This window comes from Phasianus colchicus, chromosome 6, assembly GCF_987193195.1.
Source record: "Phasianus colchicus chromosome 6, bPhaCol1.hap1.1, whole genome shotgun sequence".
In the NCBI taxonomy this organism is placed as follows: domain Eukaryota; kingdom Metazoa; phylum Chordata; class Aves; order Galliformes; family Phasianidae; genus Phasianus; species Phasianus colchicus.
This window is the reverse complement of record NC_143441.1, coordinates 4,043,137-4,061,365: the sequence shown is the minus strand read 5'-3', so window position 1 is coordinate 4,061,365 and position 18,229 is coordinate 4,043,137. Positions and strand designations below refer to the sequence as shown.

The 18,229-nt window shown below is 40.6% G+C and overlaps 1 protein-coding gene and 1 long non-coding RNA gene across 10 annotated transcripts in view; one reads left to right on the top strand and one right to left on the bottom strand.

Annotated features, from left to right (window-relative positions):
• CDK13 (cyclin dependent kinase 13) overlaps nt 1-18,229 on the top strand; it is a 54,187-nt gene that overhangs the window by 17,544 nt on the left and 18,414 nt on the right. For 6 of the 8 annotated variants that reach the window (XM_090142212.1, XM_090142211.1, XM_090142210.1 and 3 more), the window contains exons 3-5: nt 1,522-1,692; nt 2,005-2,144; nt 6,077-6,247. In XM_090142212.1, the coding sequence (XP_089998338.1) occupies nt 1,522-1,692; nt 2,005-2,144; nt 6,077-6,247 (482 nt within the window). The remainder of the gene's footprint in view (nt 1-1,521; nt 1,693-2,004; nt 2,145-6,076; nt 6,248-18,229) is intronic. The other 2 variants (XM_031599393.2, XM_031599397.2) reach the window with 1 other exon arrangement.
• On the bottom strand, nt 7,770-16,843 carry LOC149917368 (uncharacterized). Of its 2 annotated transcripts, none has more exons than XR_016467602.1 (3): nt 16,675-16,843; nt 15,360-15,482; nt 7,770-9,703 (listed from the first exon to the last, which is right to left on the bottom strand). It is a non-coding gene; the product is annotated as an uncharacterized LOC149917368 (long non-coding RNA). The 2 variants fall into 2 exon arrangements; XR_016467601.1 differs by lacking the exon at nt 16,675-16,843 and having other exon boundaries at nt 7,770-9,261; nt 9,588-9,703; nt 15,360-16,564.

Below are 18,229 nucleotides of genomic sequence, written 5' to 3'. Positions count from 1 at the left end.
CCCTTCTCTGGACCTGCTCCAGCACCTCCATGTCCTTTCTGTACTGAGGTGCCCAAAACTGAGCACAGCACTCGAGGTGAGACCTCACCAGTGCCGAGTACAGGGCAGGATGACTTCCCTGGTCCTGCTCACCACACCATTCCTGATCCAAGCCAGGATGCCATTGGCCTTCTTGGCCACCTGGGCACACTGCTGGCTCATATTCAGCCATCAGTACACCAAGGTCCCTTTCCACCAGGCAGCTTCCCAGCCACTCCTCCCCAAGCCTGCAGGGTTGCCTGGGGTTGTTGTGACCAAAATGCAGGACCTGACACTTGGCCCTATTGAAACTCACACTGTTAACCTTGGCCCATCGATCCAGTCTATCCAGGTCATTCTGGCAGATCAACAGTTCCTCCCAGCTTGGTGTTGTCTGCAAACTTACTGAGGGTGCACTCAATCCCCTCATCAAGATTGTTAATAAAGTTGTTAAATAGAAGCAGCCCCAGTATGGAACCCTGGGGGACACCACTTGTGACTGGTTGCCAACTGGATTTAACTCCACTGACCACAGCTCTTTGGGCCCAGCTATCCAGTCAGTGTTTCACCCAGCAGAGCGTACACCCATCCAAACTGTGGGCAGCCAGCTTCTCCACAAGGATGCTGTGGGGGACTGTCAAAGGCTTTACTGAAGTCCAGGTAGACCACATTGACAGCCTTACCTTCATCCACTAAATGGGTCACCTTGTCATAGAATGAAACCAGGTTTGTCAGACAGGATCTACCTACCATTCATGAACCCATGCTGACTGAGCCTGATGCCCTGGTTGACCTTTGATTGATCTATGAAGGCTCCTGTACAATTGGAAAGATAAATGCAGTGGAAAGGCAATAGAGGAGTGTAACAGCAACTAGTGCGGATGGGTGTTACAAAGGACAAATGCTCACACATCCCTGAAGATCTAGGCTCACAGGAAAGACTCCATGAGGGAGGGATCTCGGAGATCCTTCCACAGGGCAGTCAGCCCTTACACGGGGTCTAAGAGAGGTGGAGCCATGTTCCACCCCTTCTGCTCGTGCAGCTGAATTGCCTTCACCCCACAGCTGATGGGGCTCTTTCCTGAGGTGTTCGTTCAGTGGTTTAGGCTGTGACACAACAGTTTCCATACAGCTCCTGAGATTATCTGTTCCATATCCTTCCTGGCACCGAGGTGAGAGTGATAGGTCTGTAGCTAGCAGGATCACCTTTCTGGCCCTTTTTGAAGATGGGCAATGTCATCCAGCACCAGCTTTCATCAGAAATGTGACGTCTTAGCATCTGATCTCATTTTCTGTAGAATTTTGATAATCAGCTGTGCATTGGTTAGAGCTGTTCACAACTCATTTGTAATGCTTAAATTCAATTTCTGTCAATTCTGGGAGCAATGTTAGTGTATCAGCAGCTTAGAATGTACCAACAACAAAAAGAACTCCAGTAAGTTTTCTTTGTTTTAATACCACTGTATTGTGTTCAATGTCCTAGCAAAATTGTTTCTTTTTTAGTAGCTTGAGAGAGAATATTACAGTGAAGTCAGTTAAAGAAACAGAGAAGAAACTTCGCCATCTGCTTGCAGACTTGCCACTTCCACCTGAGTTGCCTGGAGGAGCTGAGTTAGGCAAAAGTCCTGAAGAAAAGAAACCAACAGTTCAGTTACACAGCAAGAGGAGACCAAAGTATGTTTATTACTTTATTTTATTTTATTTTTTTATTTTAAAGTCTGCCATGGGAGCAGAAGTGATAATAGTTTCCTAAAAATGTATTCTGTTCGAAGTGCTTCTGCTTTGTAACAGCTTCCTTCATACTACATAGTCTTAAATCAAACTGCATCGTTTGTAGTAATAGCTGCTGGTTAGTGGTAGTAAGGTTGTTATTTAATAATGTCTCATGAATATTCAGTGTTGAATTACTTCAAGGTTAAGATGATCCTTGTATATATTAGCTGCATTCTTCAAGTAGCTATATTCTTTAAAATCCTTGTTTTCTAGAATATGTGGACCACGACATGGTGAAACAAAAGAAAAAGAAATAGACTGGGGAAAACGCTGTGTGGATAAATTTGATATCATTGGTATTATTGGTGAAGGCACTTATGGACAAGTTTACAAAGCCAGGGATAAAGACACAGGTAGGTTAAAAAATGTGAACTTACTCCTGCAATTCTGAAGTCAGTGGGTTTGGGTTTTGTTTGTTTTTATAATTGAATAAAATCTTATTCTTTCCTCTAACATTTTGAAATATTTTAGTTGTGTGCTTTGTTTTTAATCTCACATTTGTCTATCTTTTGCTGTCTTAAAAATCATCTATTTGTAAAGCTGTGACTGAAAGTATATGCTGGGTAGTCTTAATCTCTATTTAAAGTCAGATTTCTTGAACTTCAATGCTCAGTACACAATATGAAGTAGTGAAGAAAAGAGGGTAAGTACTCTGAGGAAACAAAATGGTAACACTGATAGAATGATAAAGAATAATAAAATTTGTAAAGAGGCTGCAAAAATGAATTAAGCTGGGTGTGAGATTTAGCTGTTTTCCTTCTTTGTACTCTGATTGGCATTAGCTGCTAGTAGGAAGAGAATATATATCTGTGCAGTGCGGTCCTGAAATGTTGCATATCAGATATTTTTCTTACAGTATAGCTGACAGCACAGCAGAGACCTAACTTCTAGATCTCACCTTAAACTATTGCTGAAATGAGCAAGCAATCACCATTATGATATGCAGGAATGTTGTCACTGCTTCTAAATAGATAACACACTCAAATCTGTTTCCACAGATGTGCTGTACCTTGCTTGTTGGTTTTAAGTTCAATCAGTAGTTCTTGTGACTCCTTGCCCTTCTGGCTTATTTGTGCTGTATAATTTCCTACTTCAGCAGTAGCTGAAGCACGTATGATCACATAGCAGCCTTCTTTCTGATCTCCAGAAGAATGAGCAGTGTAATTGTGCTTCTTTTTCCATTCTTGTCTGAATTTTCAAGCCTTAGGTTTTCTAGTTGAACTGTCACAAATCTTTTCTTAAGTCGCACCTTTGGAGCCATTACACATCATTCTTCCAGCTTCTTCCAGCCTTCCTGAGATTGTGGTCTTTGTACAGTTAGCTTTCTAATCCAATTACAACCAAGCTTCTGGTTGTTTGTCTGTGGCAGTCATTTTCTAACCTCTTGCAGAAGTTATTGCTCTCTAGACTGGATGGGCCTGTATGGTTAAGAGCAAACCTTCCACCTTTCCAAACCTTATGGCCTTCAAACTATCTTATAATAGGCACTGCAATGGGTTTTTCAAGGCAAGATTGAAGAGAGTGCACAGCTGCTCTTTCAGACACCAGTTCAAGCTGATGCCACATCTTTGAAGTGTGACTTTTGAGAGCAGAGGTGGTTTGAATTCATGTTCTGTCCTTAGTGAATATTTCTGATGCTAACAAGAGAATTTACTTTTTTGTATAATGGTGCCTGTCCTGCCTCTTTGTTGCAACAACTACCAATAGCTCTGTCAAAGCAGCAGGTTTTGTAGCAGTTGCTTTTTGAACAACTAGTTTGCTCAAAATGAAGGGCAGTTAATCAGTTTTCTCTTGTTTTTGCAGCTTTTGATGTTACAGTGATCTCTAGTACCTGCACCACTGTCTTTTCTGGAGCTGATCTTATGGTGCCTGGAAAACTGCATAATTATTCTTACATAAATTTAAAAGATAAAAAGATTTCAGTAGATCCCATGTTATTCCCATCTTCCGTACAGTTTTGTATATCATCCCATCTTCTTGGCATGATCTGAGAGGCAGTATCTTTTGAAGTTTAAGAACAGTTTGATATACTTAGGAAGACATAAGCTGCAGCATTAGGATCTATCTCACTCCTATATCACAATCCTAGGTTTTTGTCATACCTGGTTTGAGTTGTGAGGTATCTTGTTATACTTTTCTTGTCTGAAGGATTGTCATAAATCTAAGAGTATGCAAGTAACTTTTGGGCCCCTTGAGGTCCAATGGTATCCTCTATTTTCCATCTCTGAGGGAAGGACTTTACTGTGCATTCTTATGGTTGCGGGCCCTCTGCATTAACTTTTTCTTGGGACAACCACAGTGTAAACTTGAATGTCTGTTGTCTACCTCAACTTTTAGAGATATCACAAGTTATCCCTGATGACTCGTGTGCTATTCCTTTGTTTCCAGCTGAATTTATCTTGAATCATACTGGAATGTGATATGTTGCATATGTTCAATACGCAGAGGTGTGGAATAAGGTCTTTTTAGATTTAACTGATTTGAGCTCAAGAAATCTATTAAAAAAGAAACCCAAAATTATTAAGCTGATGTACATTCTTTAGATATCTTCCATCATGGGTACATAAGGCTCCTTCCAGTTTGCAGAATCTAGCTTCATCCAGCTCAGACTGCAATAAAACAAATACGGGAAATTTCTCTTCACTGTAAACACAACAGTGCCACTTCTGTGCATAGTAAGTATACTGATAAATATTAGGTCTCTTCAGTTGTTTGCCTTGCATCTTGAACTGTGTAGTATTTCTCTCTAGATACATGCGTGAGAATTCTAACTAAACTGTCATGTCTCACATTGCCTTCCTAAGGATTTTATTATAATGCAATAATAGCCTTTATTAACAAAGTTGTGAGGTTGTGAGCATCAGTTATAGGGTTTTTTCTTTAGCAGTATGGATGCTTATACCTTCTTGACTGCTATAGAGTTTTAAAAAATAACAACAAAAAAACCACAAAAAAACATGATTGTGGTTCTGAAGCTTACTCAGTGGGAATCGGTACATAGTATAAGATCTTCCCTTTGAGGGAAAACAACTTCAGATGTGTAGTATCAGGACATTGAGTTTAGAGGAAAACTCTCTGGAAGGTCTTTTTCATGACCTGGGGAAGGAAACAAGCGTTACTTACTCCAGAGTCTAAGTGCTTCTATTAGTGTTTTAGTTCTTATACTGGGCAGAGGAACTTCTGATAAAAATACTATGCTCTCCTGGTGGCAAGCGTTCCTCAGTGCTGTGCCTCCTGCCATTTCAATTGAGCCTTCTGAAAATGCCACCTCAGAGACCTCTAACCCTGCACAGTCAGGATGTGCCTTTTCTCTCCAGATTAAGCTATTCTGCAAGTCACAGTATGTCCACAGTAATCTTTCTGACACTACGTTTTGCCTTTCTGAGTGTTGGTATCATCTGTACCTTTCTTCTCAGCCTTGTGCTATATACAGGTCAACTATTCTACTTGAATTTCTGCTCCTCTCATGAAGAGCAGAGGCCCTTTGTCCTCTCTTTTCTGGTAGCTGTCTCCTTACTGAACTTGCTAATGAGTGAGAAATGTTGAATCAATAAATCAGTTTGCACTTTTCTTTGTCTTTGTCCTAGCAATTTTTTTCCTGAAACTTTGTTCTTGTACTTGCAGTATTTTGTATTTGTTCTTCAACATGCAAGGCACATTCTTGTTGTCAACAGACTTGAAAGTATTCAGGAAGGCTTACCTTATTTATTGGATTGATTGAACAAGGGACTGTTTTGGAATCCAACTTCTACTTAATCTAGTTACAAGACAGCAAAGGAGGTTGTGACTTTGCATTGCTATTGGTGGCCTCCCTGTAGAACATCTCAATTCCCAAGGTACATGTCAGTCTTTGTTTTGCTTTCTGATCAAACCCTTGGGAGAGCAGTTCACTTTCTTGTACGTTCTCACCTGTGGTGGTATAAAAGTGATAAAACCATAGCAAACATAGGTCTCTGTCTCTAAAGCTGCTGCTGATAACCATTCTTACGTAGGGATTTATTGGTAGACCTGGTGTGGAAGATAGGACACGAGTGAGGTGTACGTGTGGAAGATGGTTATTATAGAGGTTAGCTAAAAATTCTCATTTATAATTGTTTCTCTATATCTTTGTTTCCCAACACGAATTAATTTTGTTTCTGTTTGGCACGATACATGAACCAAAATCTTATTTCTGAATGGAGATTATAAAACTAAACAGTAACAAATGGGATGGATTTTTAAAACAAAGGAAACTGAAGCCCCATAATTTTGTTGCTGATCTTTTTTAATTTTCATTTTCTCCTAGGAGAATTGGTGGCACTAAAGAAAGTTCGATTGGATAATGAAAAGGAAGGGTTTCCAATTACAGCTATTCGGGAGATTAAAATTCTTCGACAGCTTAATCACCAAAGCATTATCAACATGAAGGAAATAGTGACAGATAAGGAAGATGCTTTGGATTTCAAGAAGGACAAAGGTATGTGTGTGAACACTAGGGTGGCTCGTTCTGCTCATGTTCTTAATGTAGTAGCTTACTTACTCTGCAGCTGAAGTTTCACTTTTAAAAGTTTGAAACAGTGACACTTGGTACTTACTAATGGAAGTCCTTTACTTAGTTCAGCTGTGCCTCTTGTTGATAGAAACATTTTTGTAAATATTTTGTGTGGCTTTTAAAAAAAACAAACTTGATTTTAGTTCGGCTGGATCAATTTCAAAGAACAGGTGTTTAACTTGACACTCATGGGCTGGGGAAGCTAGTAACAAGGGGAAGTTCTTACATATGGGATGAGTTGTATGGTTTTGTCTTTTTTTTTTTTTTTTGCCTTTTATTTTTCTCATAGTATTTTCTCATCATTTGGAATGTTGCAGGCCCAACACTGAAGAGATTATTATTATTCTTTTTACTGCAAGTATCAGTGTTGTTTGGGTTGTGTTTGATTCTTTTTTTTTCTTTTTATAATTGAGCACATGTGTTGAAGTCTAGAAAGATAAATGTTGTTTTTCCCCAAGGACAAGGCTTACAGACACCTACAGTTTTGGTTCCTTCAGTGTTAAGTCTGTTTTGTCTGAGATGTTGCAGCCTCTTTTTCTTGGAGAATCCAGGAAACAAAAGGAAAAGCATGCAGTTTTGCTGTTAAGGACTTTTGGTACCAAATGCTTGTTTGAAAATGTAGTCATTTTGTCTTTGGAGGCCGTGTCCTCTCAGCTCCAAGTCTTATAAACCTCTCAGTTTGGAGTATTTTAGTGCCCTATGGCACTAAAGGTAGATATACAATCTGGTAGAGGAGGAAGTTTAAAGTCTGGAACCTGTACTTATCTCCCTGTCCTCCTGAGCTTCTATGCAGCATGTCTAGCACCAGTGTGGAAAAGAAACAGTAACTGATATGCATAGCCAGCAGAAGCAGCATGTGATGTTGTGATGACTCTGAAGATGAGTGTCAGAATTAGACAGGAAAGAAGTTCTTTTTCTAGTTTCTTTGGAAAGTATAGTACCACAAGTGGTATATATATTGACAACACTGAGAACATTTATTTGTTGTTTAAAAGCAGGAAACGTGCAGCAGAGCAGTTCCTCTAGATATACCTATGCAGTTTCAGTGGTCAGCACCCACTTTAAACTCAGATCTGCAACAGCCAGCTTAGGCTTTTCATGTGAGTCTTGTATGAAGTTTTAATTAGGCCTAACCTTGGCTAATGAGACCACATAGAGCCCTGAATAAATTTATATTCATTAGTTAATATTTTCCATTTCTACTTGGAGCCATGTGTAAGGTTGAACTGTCAATCTTTTGGTTTATTTCTCTTTTTTTCAGAAGACTGCAAGGGAAGGACTTCTCTGGAGATACTAGAATAAAATAAATTTTTGAGATAGTCTCTTGGAAAGCATTAGTGTGATAATAAGTCTGCTATTATGGTTTGTTTCTGAAAGGATGGAATTTTATTTTTTCCAGGCTACCGCAATCTGTATTTCTCTAATGAGGAGATGGAGATTTGTAGCTGAGAAGTATTGGGCAAGTTGTAGTCTATGCAGAGAGCAAAAGCAATTGGGAAGTTCAGTCATTTTCATGGTAAACCATGGCAAATATTGATGTGGTAGTGACATACATTATTACAGTAGAATCAAAGTGTTTGCCTTCTCATGAATATGCTTATGCTTAATGTTTGTTATGATTGTCTTAACTTTGGAATATAGCTGTTAAAAATCCCCTACTGCTGAAATCTCATTTGTGGAATTAGAGAATGAGAACATTCCTACCAACACATGTTCCTTTAGTTGTATGCATAAAAGTAATTTTTGTCTGAGACTGCCTGTTATCATCTGATCTGTTACTCATCTACTCGTTCACTTTTTGTTTGGTTTTTAATTGGGATTTCAGAAGTTTAAAATGCATCAAACAGAGCGTCCTTGCAATTCAGTAAATGTTTGTCACATTTTATACAGTACTTACTTAAAGGATGTTTCATAAGATAGTACCATTGATCTACAAACGTCGTGGCTTTAGTTGTACCATGTTTTCCTGATGCTTTTGAGCTGTTACATGTTCTTAGTGGCCTAAGCTTATACTGACTTAGAAGTAAAATGTTGTTGAGAATATTAAACTACAGAGAGTACAAGAAAAGTTTCTTACAGTGTTTTAGCTCAGCCAGCTTGTGTTGTTATCTCAACAATAGCTTTTGTAGAAGGGATTTGTTTTAATTCTGCCTAGACCAAACATTTGAAAAAGAAATGCAACACATTTGAGTAGTGAGTTGCAAATGTAAAGAGTATTTCCTTCGGTGGTAAAGCAGAAATTGCTTATATGAATTGGGAAAATATACAGTTAAGTGAATTATATGTGGATCTTCTACAATGAAGATCTGAAGTTTTTACCTTTGTAATATTTAGCATGTGTGAGATAGGAATGAGACAGATTTGATACAGTTGGAGAATGGTGCATCTGATTACTAACATAACATCTTGATTCTGATGCATGAGTGCTGTTGGGTATAGCATGTATGTTGGGTTTGCAGAGAAGGAGTATCTGTTCTGTGCATTTCTCTAGTAGCTCATCTGAATGTAGGCTTTTTCTCTTCCTTCCTACTGTTCGGAGCTTATATGTAAAGTTAGGAATGGTGCACCTGACTCAGTTTGTGTGCTGTCTTCTGCATTTATCTGCATAACAGTTGATTTAATGGACAAAAAACTACTGAACATACTGTTAAAACTTCCTTTGCTTCTCTGAAAACATAAAACTTTATTTGGCTTGGTCACACCAGTGAGCTATAGGTGCCACTCAGTATTTTCCTATAATATCAGAACTAGAACTGTGGTTATTTTTGAAGATGTTTTCTCCCAGTGAGCTAGTGCAGGAGTTGTGGGTGTCAGCTTTTTGTGTTACTAGAAGCATTCTGATACTGTTGGTGCTTGTGATGAAGTCTGCTGTGAACTCTGCTTTCCTTCACTCTTCTTTTTTTTTTTGTCTGAGAAGGTTTGTGGCTTTACCTATGCAGCTGTAATTGAAGAAAACAAGGTCATATTAAAACAAACTTAGAGTTATTTTTTATTTTTTAGATGTAGTAAAATCCATAGTTCTTTGCAAAATTAGTTGAGCCATTTCATCTAAGTTTGCAAGAAAAGTATTGGGAAGACCATCTCTCTTACTCTAGGCTTTTATCATCTCTGGTTTGTTCTCTTTATTTTTCTTGGGACTCCCTTGTGCACCTGGGATGGTCCTCTAATTCTCTCTCAACTCTGAGCTGTTTGTAAAAGATCTACAGTCTAATTATGGAATTGCCATGATTGGTTTTTGCTAAACGCATGTAAGTGCCTGATTTACCTTTTGTTGCACTGAATTTTAAGCTGCATGAGTGTAGACTGGCTCCTCTTCCTCCTTTCGACTGGAAGAGACAATTGATATCCCAAGGGATAATGTGGATGTTTGCTTGGGAGACCCTAATAAAGAAGGGGTATAGTTAAAATCAGAACTTGTTTGGTTTTGGTGTGTGTGAATTTCCTGTTTAGATTTATGTGCTTGTTTCTGTAACTCATTCTAAAATCCAAGGTCACTTGAAGACGGTTCAATTTTTAATTTAGTTGCTGTACAAAAATTAATGGATTCTTTTATGCAGAAAGCCAGTATCTACCACAATACAGTAAAGAGGACTCTGGGTCTGTGGAATGTTGTTGTATAACTTAGCTAGCTACTTTCCTGTATCCATCATGGAGTACTTTGTCTGAAAGCTTGTTTTTTGGAAGGAGTCCTTGCCAGCAATCATGCAGTCATCAGAGAGTACATCACTACAGGATTCTGTTCCTATGGTAGCTAGTTTTATCTGAATTTCCTGGGAAGTCTAGTCAGCAATGGAAAATTCAGTAAATGCATGCTGCTTTGAGCCATTCAGAAAGGAAAAAAAGCCATTAGCATTTTGAATTTGTTTTGATCTTACAGTTGAAATGAAGAACTAAAGGGGTGCTGCCTAAATATGGACCTAAGTAGATAATCAAGTATTTTTCATTTTGTTTTCTTGCTGATAAGTGACATTAGGTGAATGCTGGCCCAGCCATGGGGATCTGTCTTTTAGAAATATAAGGTGAGATGTCTCTAGAAGAAGGAATGTTTCTTCCTGTAGCCCTTTGATCAGGATGTCTCTTCTTCATTGACTCAGCTTGCAAGCATCCATGATGGAATCAGGAGTTCACATCTTCTCTGTCAAGTTTAAGGATTTGTCACTGTATTCATGCATGTTTGCAGGTATAAAAGGTCTTTAAACGTTATGCTAATTCCTCTATTCCCATGTTGTTTTCCTCTCCTGCTTAAGCAATCTCAACTTCCAGTTATCCCTCCTCCCTCCTCTCTGATCCTCTTGCTGCAAAGCAGCTTGTTAGAGCTTAGGCTGTTAAACTCAATGCTTACAAAACAAAAGTCTCTGAATTTCCAAAACCTCCAGATTGTCTTGCTGCTCCTGAAGCAGCTGATAGAAACTTCTTACCCAAACAGGCTGCCCAGAGAGGTTGTGCAGTCTCCTTTGGTGATATTCAGGACCCACTAGGTCACTTGCACTTTCCTGTGCAACCTACTGTAGAGAACCTGCTTTAGCAGGGCACTGGACTTGATGATCACCAGAGGTCTTTTCAAGCCCAGACCCTATGATTCTGTGTAACAGTCTTCATGCTACAGCTAAGTTACCAGGATTAATGAATGCCTGTGAGTGGTTCTTTCCATTTCTGCGTGCGTTACTGAATGCTGGTTTGGAACGAGTATAGGAAAGTTATGGTTCTATTAGGCTAAGTTTGTCTTAAGCAGAAAAAATTGTTCTGTCTTGTGATACCTAAGTGGAAAGATAAGTATGGCAGTGATGCTTTATTTAGTTTTAAGATGATTAATTCATAGGCTATGTCTTTGGTGTTTCTCAAATTAGAAAATAGGTTTGTGTGACTTAAGTAGAAAGAAAAGATGAGTGTCTGTTTTCTTAAAAGCACTATAACTTCAAGGAATTGGAAAATGTCATCTTAGATTTTGAAGCTCTGCTTGACAAGTTGTGTTTAGAACTATCTTGGAATCTGGTATATCATGAGTCCTGGAGGAGAAATGTTAAGGAAATGGAAGATTAAATATAATCCAATTATCTCTAATCAATCAAGCAAAAAATATTATCTATATATAACATGGAAGGAGCTGAGGGAGATTTATTAGTGAAATGAAAATGTGTTCAGCAACTCAGCGCTCTATATGCCATTCATAGAATGAGGCAGGGTTCCCTTTTAGAGCATTTTTATTTATAGGATACTATTGTAATGCATATATACAAAGATTGAATGGAAATTTTTACATAATATGGCATCTCTAAATCTTCAGTGGCCAGATTGTCTGAACTGTATCTGATCAGATTAATTTTAGGAATCCCAAAAACTTTTCTCATGAAACTACACTTGGAAAAATTGTCTTAAAAGCTGCCATTAGGTTAGGTTTTTGGATTATTCCCTTTTCCCTCTGCCCAAAGCACTTGAATCTTAGTGTAGGAACAAAGGCATAACTTTATGTCCTGCCTTACTGAGTCTGTGCTGACGACAGTCCAAAAACCAGACTGCTCGTGTTGCACAAACTGTTTTGCCAGTTCTTTTTGGCTCACCTGAAAATCTTGTAGAGTTAGTAATTCTGTCTGCATAGCTCAATCACATTATAGTCAAGCTTATTTGTGTTTTCATTGAGGAAACTTGAATGCTGTTAGAGCTCCATGAAATGCATGTAGAGGAGAAGATGTGTTAATTCTTTAGTTATTCTAAACCAGTACCTTACTTTCTGACCCTTATCAATTTTCACTGGCATAATGATTTAACAGATGAGTTTTCCTAAGTGCAGAGCAAAGAAGTAAGGCTAGAACTGCTTCCCCACAAGTCTCCTTTGTTTATCGTGTACCTCCCTAACAGATTCAGCTGCTGTTATCCCATATTCAGAACTAGGCTACCCTTCAGCTGTTCCCACTGTTGTTCTGCACATGTGCACTGACAATAAGGACTCTTACAGTCTCAGAAGATGAAGAAATGGGGGATCAGCTGCATGCATTAGCAGTGAAAAACAGGAGAAGATGCAACCCCCGTCAGTGCCTTTTTGCAGCATGTGGAAATTGACTATAGGCTTCCTCCTGCCCCACAGGTACTTATCAGGGAGTGCAGGCCTTTAATAGAACAGCAATAAGAAGAGCAACATTAAAATCAGATAAGTAATTCTGGGTGTATTTGAATTGTATATACTGTACTGAAACAGAGCTGTAGGTGATATGGCATTGCTTACAGATATATGGGTATTGGGCAAAGCTAGCTACCCACAAAACAAAAGTGTGTCATTTTGGGACATAACTTCCTATTATTGAACATCATGGCATCATAAAGGAAAGGATGATTCTTCTGTCCGTAATGTTTTCCTTTTTGAGAAATGAATATTTGTGATATTTGTATAGCATAAACTAAAGGGTACCATAAACTCAGACAGTGGTGTAATGAAAGAACTTTTAGCTATACACAGTTTACTTCTTGAATATCTATAGCTTATTTTCCTATTACAAAACACTAAGTGTCAGAACTCCTGGTCTAATGAAAACCCGCGGAAATTTGAAATGATCAAGTGTGATAAAGCAATTTTGTTTTTGTTGACTGAAATTACAGACATCAGAAAATGGCACCACAGTTCTCTCAAATTAAACTAGCAGAAGTTTCACTTCAGTTTGCTTAGTAACTGTTCTGCAACTATGATCACTTCAAAAATAGTTTGAATAATACTGAAAATGAGATTTGTAATACACTGCCAAAGCTAGCAGACTGATTTTAATAGTTTATCATAACCTGTGAAGAAGCTTGAACTCTGACAGATCATAGAATGGCTTAGGTTGGAGGGGACGTTGAAGATCATCTGGTTCCAACCCCCTGCCACGAGCAGAGTTGCCAACCACTAGATCAGACTGCCAGGATCCCATCCATCCAAGCCTTGAATGCCTCCAGAGAGCATCCACAACCTCTTTGGGCAACCTGTTTCAGTGCCTCTCCACCCTCTGAATAAAAAATTTCTTCCTAACATCTAATCTAAATCTACTGTCTTTCAGTTTAAAGCCATTCCTCCTCGTTCTGTCACTATCAGACCATGTGAAAAAACTTGTTTTCCTTCCTGCTTGCAAGGCTCCTTTCAATCCTGGAAGACTGCAATGAAGTGTCCCTGGAGTCTTCTCCAAGCTGAACAAGCCCAACTCCCTCAGCCTTTTCTTCATAGCAGAGGTGCTCTAGCCCTTTGATCATCATTGTGGCTCACCTTTGGACCTGCTCTGACAGCTCTGCATCCTTTCTGTACTGGGGACTCCACTCTTGGACACAATACTTCAGATGGTGCCTCACAAGGGCAGAGCGAAGGGGCACAATCACCTCACCCTCCCTGATGACCACCCCTCTTCTGATGCAGCCCAGGATACTGTTGGCCTTCTGGGCTGCAAGAGCACACTGCTGGCTCATGTCCAGCTTTTAAATTATCAGGAACCCCAAGTTCTTCTCCACAGTGCTGCTCTCAGTGAGTTCTTCTCCCGGTCTGTACTGCTATCTGGGATTGCCTGACACAAGTACAACATCTTGTACTTGATCTTGTTAAACCTCGTTAGATTCTTGTGTGCCTGCTTCTTGAGTGTTTCCAGATCTCTCTGGTTGGTGTCTCTTCCTTCTATTATGTCAACCTCACCACTCAGCTTGGTGTCATCAGCAAACTTGCTGAGGGGTACACTCAATCTCTCTATCTGTGTCATTGATGAAGATGTTGAAGAGCACTGATCCCAAGACAGACCTCTGGAGGACACTGCTAGCCACGGTCCTCCACGATCATCCACTAATGACAACAATCCTCTGGCTATGACCATTTAAGCCAATTTTGTATCCACCTAATAGTCCAGCCTTAAAATCCATGTCCTCTCCAATTTAGAGGTGAGAATGTTGTGCAGAAACATGTTAGTGGGCTTGCATAAGTCCAGATAGATGACATCAGTTGCCCTTCCTTTGTCTGCTGGTGCTGTCACTCCATCACAGAATGCCACCACATTGGTCAGGCATGGTCTCCCCTTGGTGAAGCCGTGCTGACCATCTCTGATGACTTCCACATGTGTGTTAACATCTCTTCCAGGAGGATCAACTGCATGACCTTCCCTGGCACTGATGTGAGCTTCACTAGCCTGTCATTTCCCAGGTCTTCCTTTCTCCCTTTGTTGAGTATGGAGTGATGGTTTCCTTTTTCCAGACACTGGGGACTTTGCCTGACTGACAGTTTTTCTGCAAGTATGATGGAGAGCAGCTTGCTGGCCATGTCAGCCTTTTCATTCAGAACCCTGGAATGTATGTCATCTGGCCCCATAGACTTGTACACATTCAGCCTCATGAGATGGTCACAGACTTGCTCTGCTCTTACACTGGGATTTTGTCCTGCTAAAGGAGAAGCATGAGAAGCCTGACTGGGCATGAAGACCAAGGCAAAGAACTAAGTACCTCAACTTTCTACATGTCTGAAGAGACCAGTTCTCCCTTTTCATTTATAAGAGGGACTGCGCTCTCTTTTGCTTGTCTCATCTGCCTAATGTATTTAAACAATCCATTGCAAAGTTCCATTCCATCTGCACCTTGACTTTCTTGACTCCATCCCTGCACATCCAGACAGCATCCCTATATTCTTCCTAGGCCACCCATCCCCACTTCCTCTGCTTGTATATTTCTTTTTCCCTTAGTCTGACCAGAAGGCTCTTGTTCAGCCATGTGGGTTTCCTGCCTCATCTCTTCTTCTGGGGGATGGACAGTTCTCGTGCTCTCAGAAAGGCATTCTTAAAGTGCTGCCAGCTCTGTTCTGTTCCTTTGTCCCCACAGGATCTTTTCCCACAATTCCTTAAAACAACCTGAAGTTTTCTCTCCTGAAGTTCAAGGTCCTGGCTCCACTCTTTGCCAGGCCCACGTTCCTCAAGTTCACAAACTCAATCAGGGCATGATCGCTGCAACCTGGGCTGCTTCTGATCTTAAGTTATTTAATAATCTCTTTTGTGTTGGTGAGCATCAGGTCCAATAGTGTTTCGCATTTGGTAGGTCTGTTTAGTACCTGAACTAGAAAGTTGTTGTCCATGGACTCCAGAAGTCTCTTAGACTACTTGCAGTTCATAGTGGTGTTTTCCTGGCAGATATCCAAGCTGTTGAAATCCCCCACCAGTATGGGAGCCTGCCTCTTGCAGGTAAAACAAGAAGGTCTCATCAGCAGGTTTCCCTTGATGAGGTGACCTGTAGTAGACCTCAACCACCAGATGCCCTTTATTGGGTCAGTCCCTAATTGTAGCCCATAAGCTATCAGCCTATTCATAATTATTTCTCAGGGGCAGCTCTTGGCAGTTCATCCACTTCTTAACACATAGGACAACTCCCTTATCTCTCCTACCTTGCCAATCCCTTTTAAAAGGCTCATACCTCAGTAATGGTATTCCAGTTCTGTGAATCATTGCACCATGTTTCTGTGATAGCAGTAAAATTGTAGTTTTCCAGTTCATCCTGCTTTTTTTCCCCATACTGCTGCATTGCTACAGAGGTACTTTGGCCAGGCTTTCAGCTGCATTACCTTCCATAACGAGTCCTCCCAAAAAGCTCTGGAAAAAATCTGGGGTTTTTCCCTCTTGCTCCCTAAAGCAACAGTGTTCCCTGACTCTTCTCTGTTTCTTAGCAGTACATTTCCTTTGACCCATCAAATCTTGTTTAAAACCCTGGTGATGAGCTTCACCAGCTTGCTGCCTAGTACATTCCTCCTAACATGCAGTAGGTTAGGGGCATCTGACTAGCACCTTGTCCCTTGAACTTAGCTATTCTATCCCACACCTTGCCATGGGTAGGCTTGCTATCACACCTTTCCCCCTTCAAACCAAGTTTAACGACCTTCAGTGAATCCATCCTGAATTCTTTCCCTAGTGACTTAGGTTGACCCCATCAGCAGCCATGAGGCCAGGTGCCAAGGAAACTGCCCCATGGTTAAAAAAAAAAAATAATAATAATAATAAATTCCTGTGGTGACACCAGCCTCTCAGCCATGTATTTTTTTCAGATGGATTTTCCTGCTCCTCTCAGTATCCCTGCCGCTGAAGGGATAGAGGAGAACACCTACAATGTACTCCTGCTCCATCACAGTCCACTGAAGTCCCTTTTGATGATAGCCCTCAGGCTTTTCTCAGTGACTTCACTTACTGTCAATAAGGGATAATAATCAGAAGGGTGAAATGGACTAAGGTGTCTCCTAGGAATGTCTCTGACCTGGGCCTTAGTGAGGCAGCACACTACATGTAGAAATACAAACGGGATACCCTCCCGTATGGTAGGTATATGGAATACTGTACAGGTTGGGTCTGGCTGATTTATGTCTGGAGGCCTCTATTCACCTCAGAAGGGAATTGTACTTATTTCCTTTTTGTTAGAGGCAATCTTGAGGCATGGAGTTGACCTCCTTGCCTTAGGCAGCCTCTTGGTTGAACCTTCCATAGCATTCTCACTTACCTGTCCCTTGAGTTCCAGAACCTCAAACCTATTGCATAAGGGCACCTGGGAGGGTGAGGTAGGTAGGGAGAGTGTTTTCCTGTGATGCCAAAAAGGGACCTGCTTCCATTCCTCCCCATCTCTTAGGTCCTTTGCCTTGACAGTGCAGGGCAGGGGTTCTGCCACTTTTTGGGGTGTATCACTATAGAGCCTTTCTTGTAGATGTGGCAGGGAGTTGCTCTATCAGTCTTATCTCCTGTGCTCATTCCCTGATGCTCCTTAATCTCTCTGCCTCTTCCTTGAGCTCTGCCACCAGGCTGAGCAGATCTTCCACCTGCATGCACCTTATACAGGTGGTGTCTCTACCATCCTGCAGGGGTAGCAACAGGCTCAGGCACTCCCTGCAGCAGGGACCTGAACCTCAGCGTTTCTGAGCAGGCACTCGGTCTTGGTAGGTTGTTGGTATTCACTTTTGTTGAGCTGACATCTTCTGAAGGGGACGTGTAAATTATTCTGGCACTGCTGCATTAGTATCACGTGGTTTGTTTCGAGGGGTTTTCAAATCCGTCATGCTTTGTCTTTCAGCAATTGTCAGTCAAGCAGAACTTACACTGGTTGCTGGCTGTCCAGCTTTCAAAGGCCAAGATTAGGAGCCTCTGTGCTTTACTGTGTAGAACTGGTGAGCTGCACTGCTGAATGGTTTAGGTAGATATTAACTCAGCAGGCTTCTGTTGTTGTATGGCTCTCGATGCTTTTCTTTCCTTCGTTTTATTGAAGCGGTGGGACTGTGTTGCATCTGGGTGATTTATCTTCTGCTCCACCTCCTCTGCGCACCCAGATGAGTATTTTATAAATGGTATCTTACTTCCTCCATCCTGCTGTCCACAGCAGGACAAAAAGAGATGGATTAAAAGCCATGAACCTCAGTCTCTTGGGCAGTGGCCCTTAGTTTAGCTGCTTTTCACTGATCTTTGTCTCAAGTTTTGCACTTAATGTGTAATTTTTACCTGTTTGTTTAAATACTAAATACTAGATACAATTTAAACTTGATAGCGCTTTTCCCTTTCATTTTCACTGTGCAAGAAAGCACATCACTTTGCCAAAATCTGGCTGTGAATGTATGTCTTAGCAAGCTGAATTCCCCTTGCTGCTACAGGACTTGCACTAGCTTCTGAATTGGAACTTCTCATTTGGAAGCTAGAACCTGTAGTGAGTTCTTGTTGGGGAGAAGCTTCTTCCACTTTGAAGTGGAAGCTTTGAAGTCTCTCGGGGAGATATTTGAAAATAGAAGATAGACAGATCCCACTAATGTAGTTTCTGCATTGCAACCAGTGCTCTCAAGGGTCTGCATTGTCTCTGCCCTAGAGTTAAAAACGAGAAAAAATCAGTGCTAAACATAACATTGTGCTGGAGGTTGTCTGTTGCTGCCTCACATGTACGTAACATGTTTCCTTTGTAGAA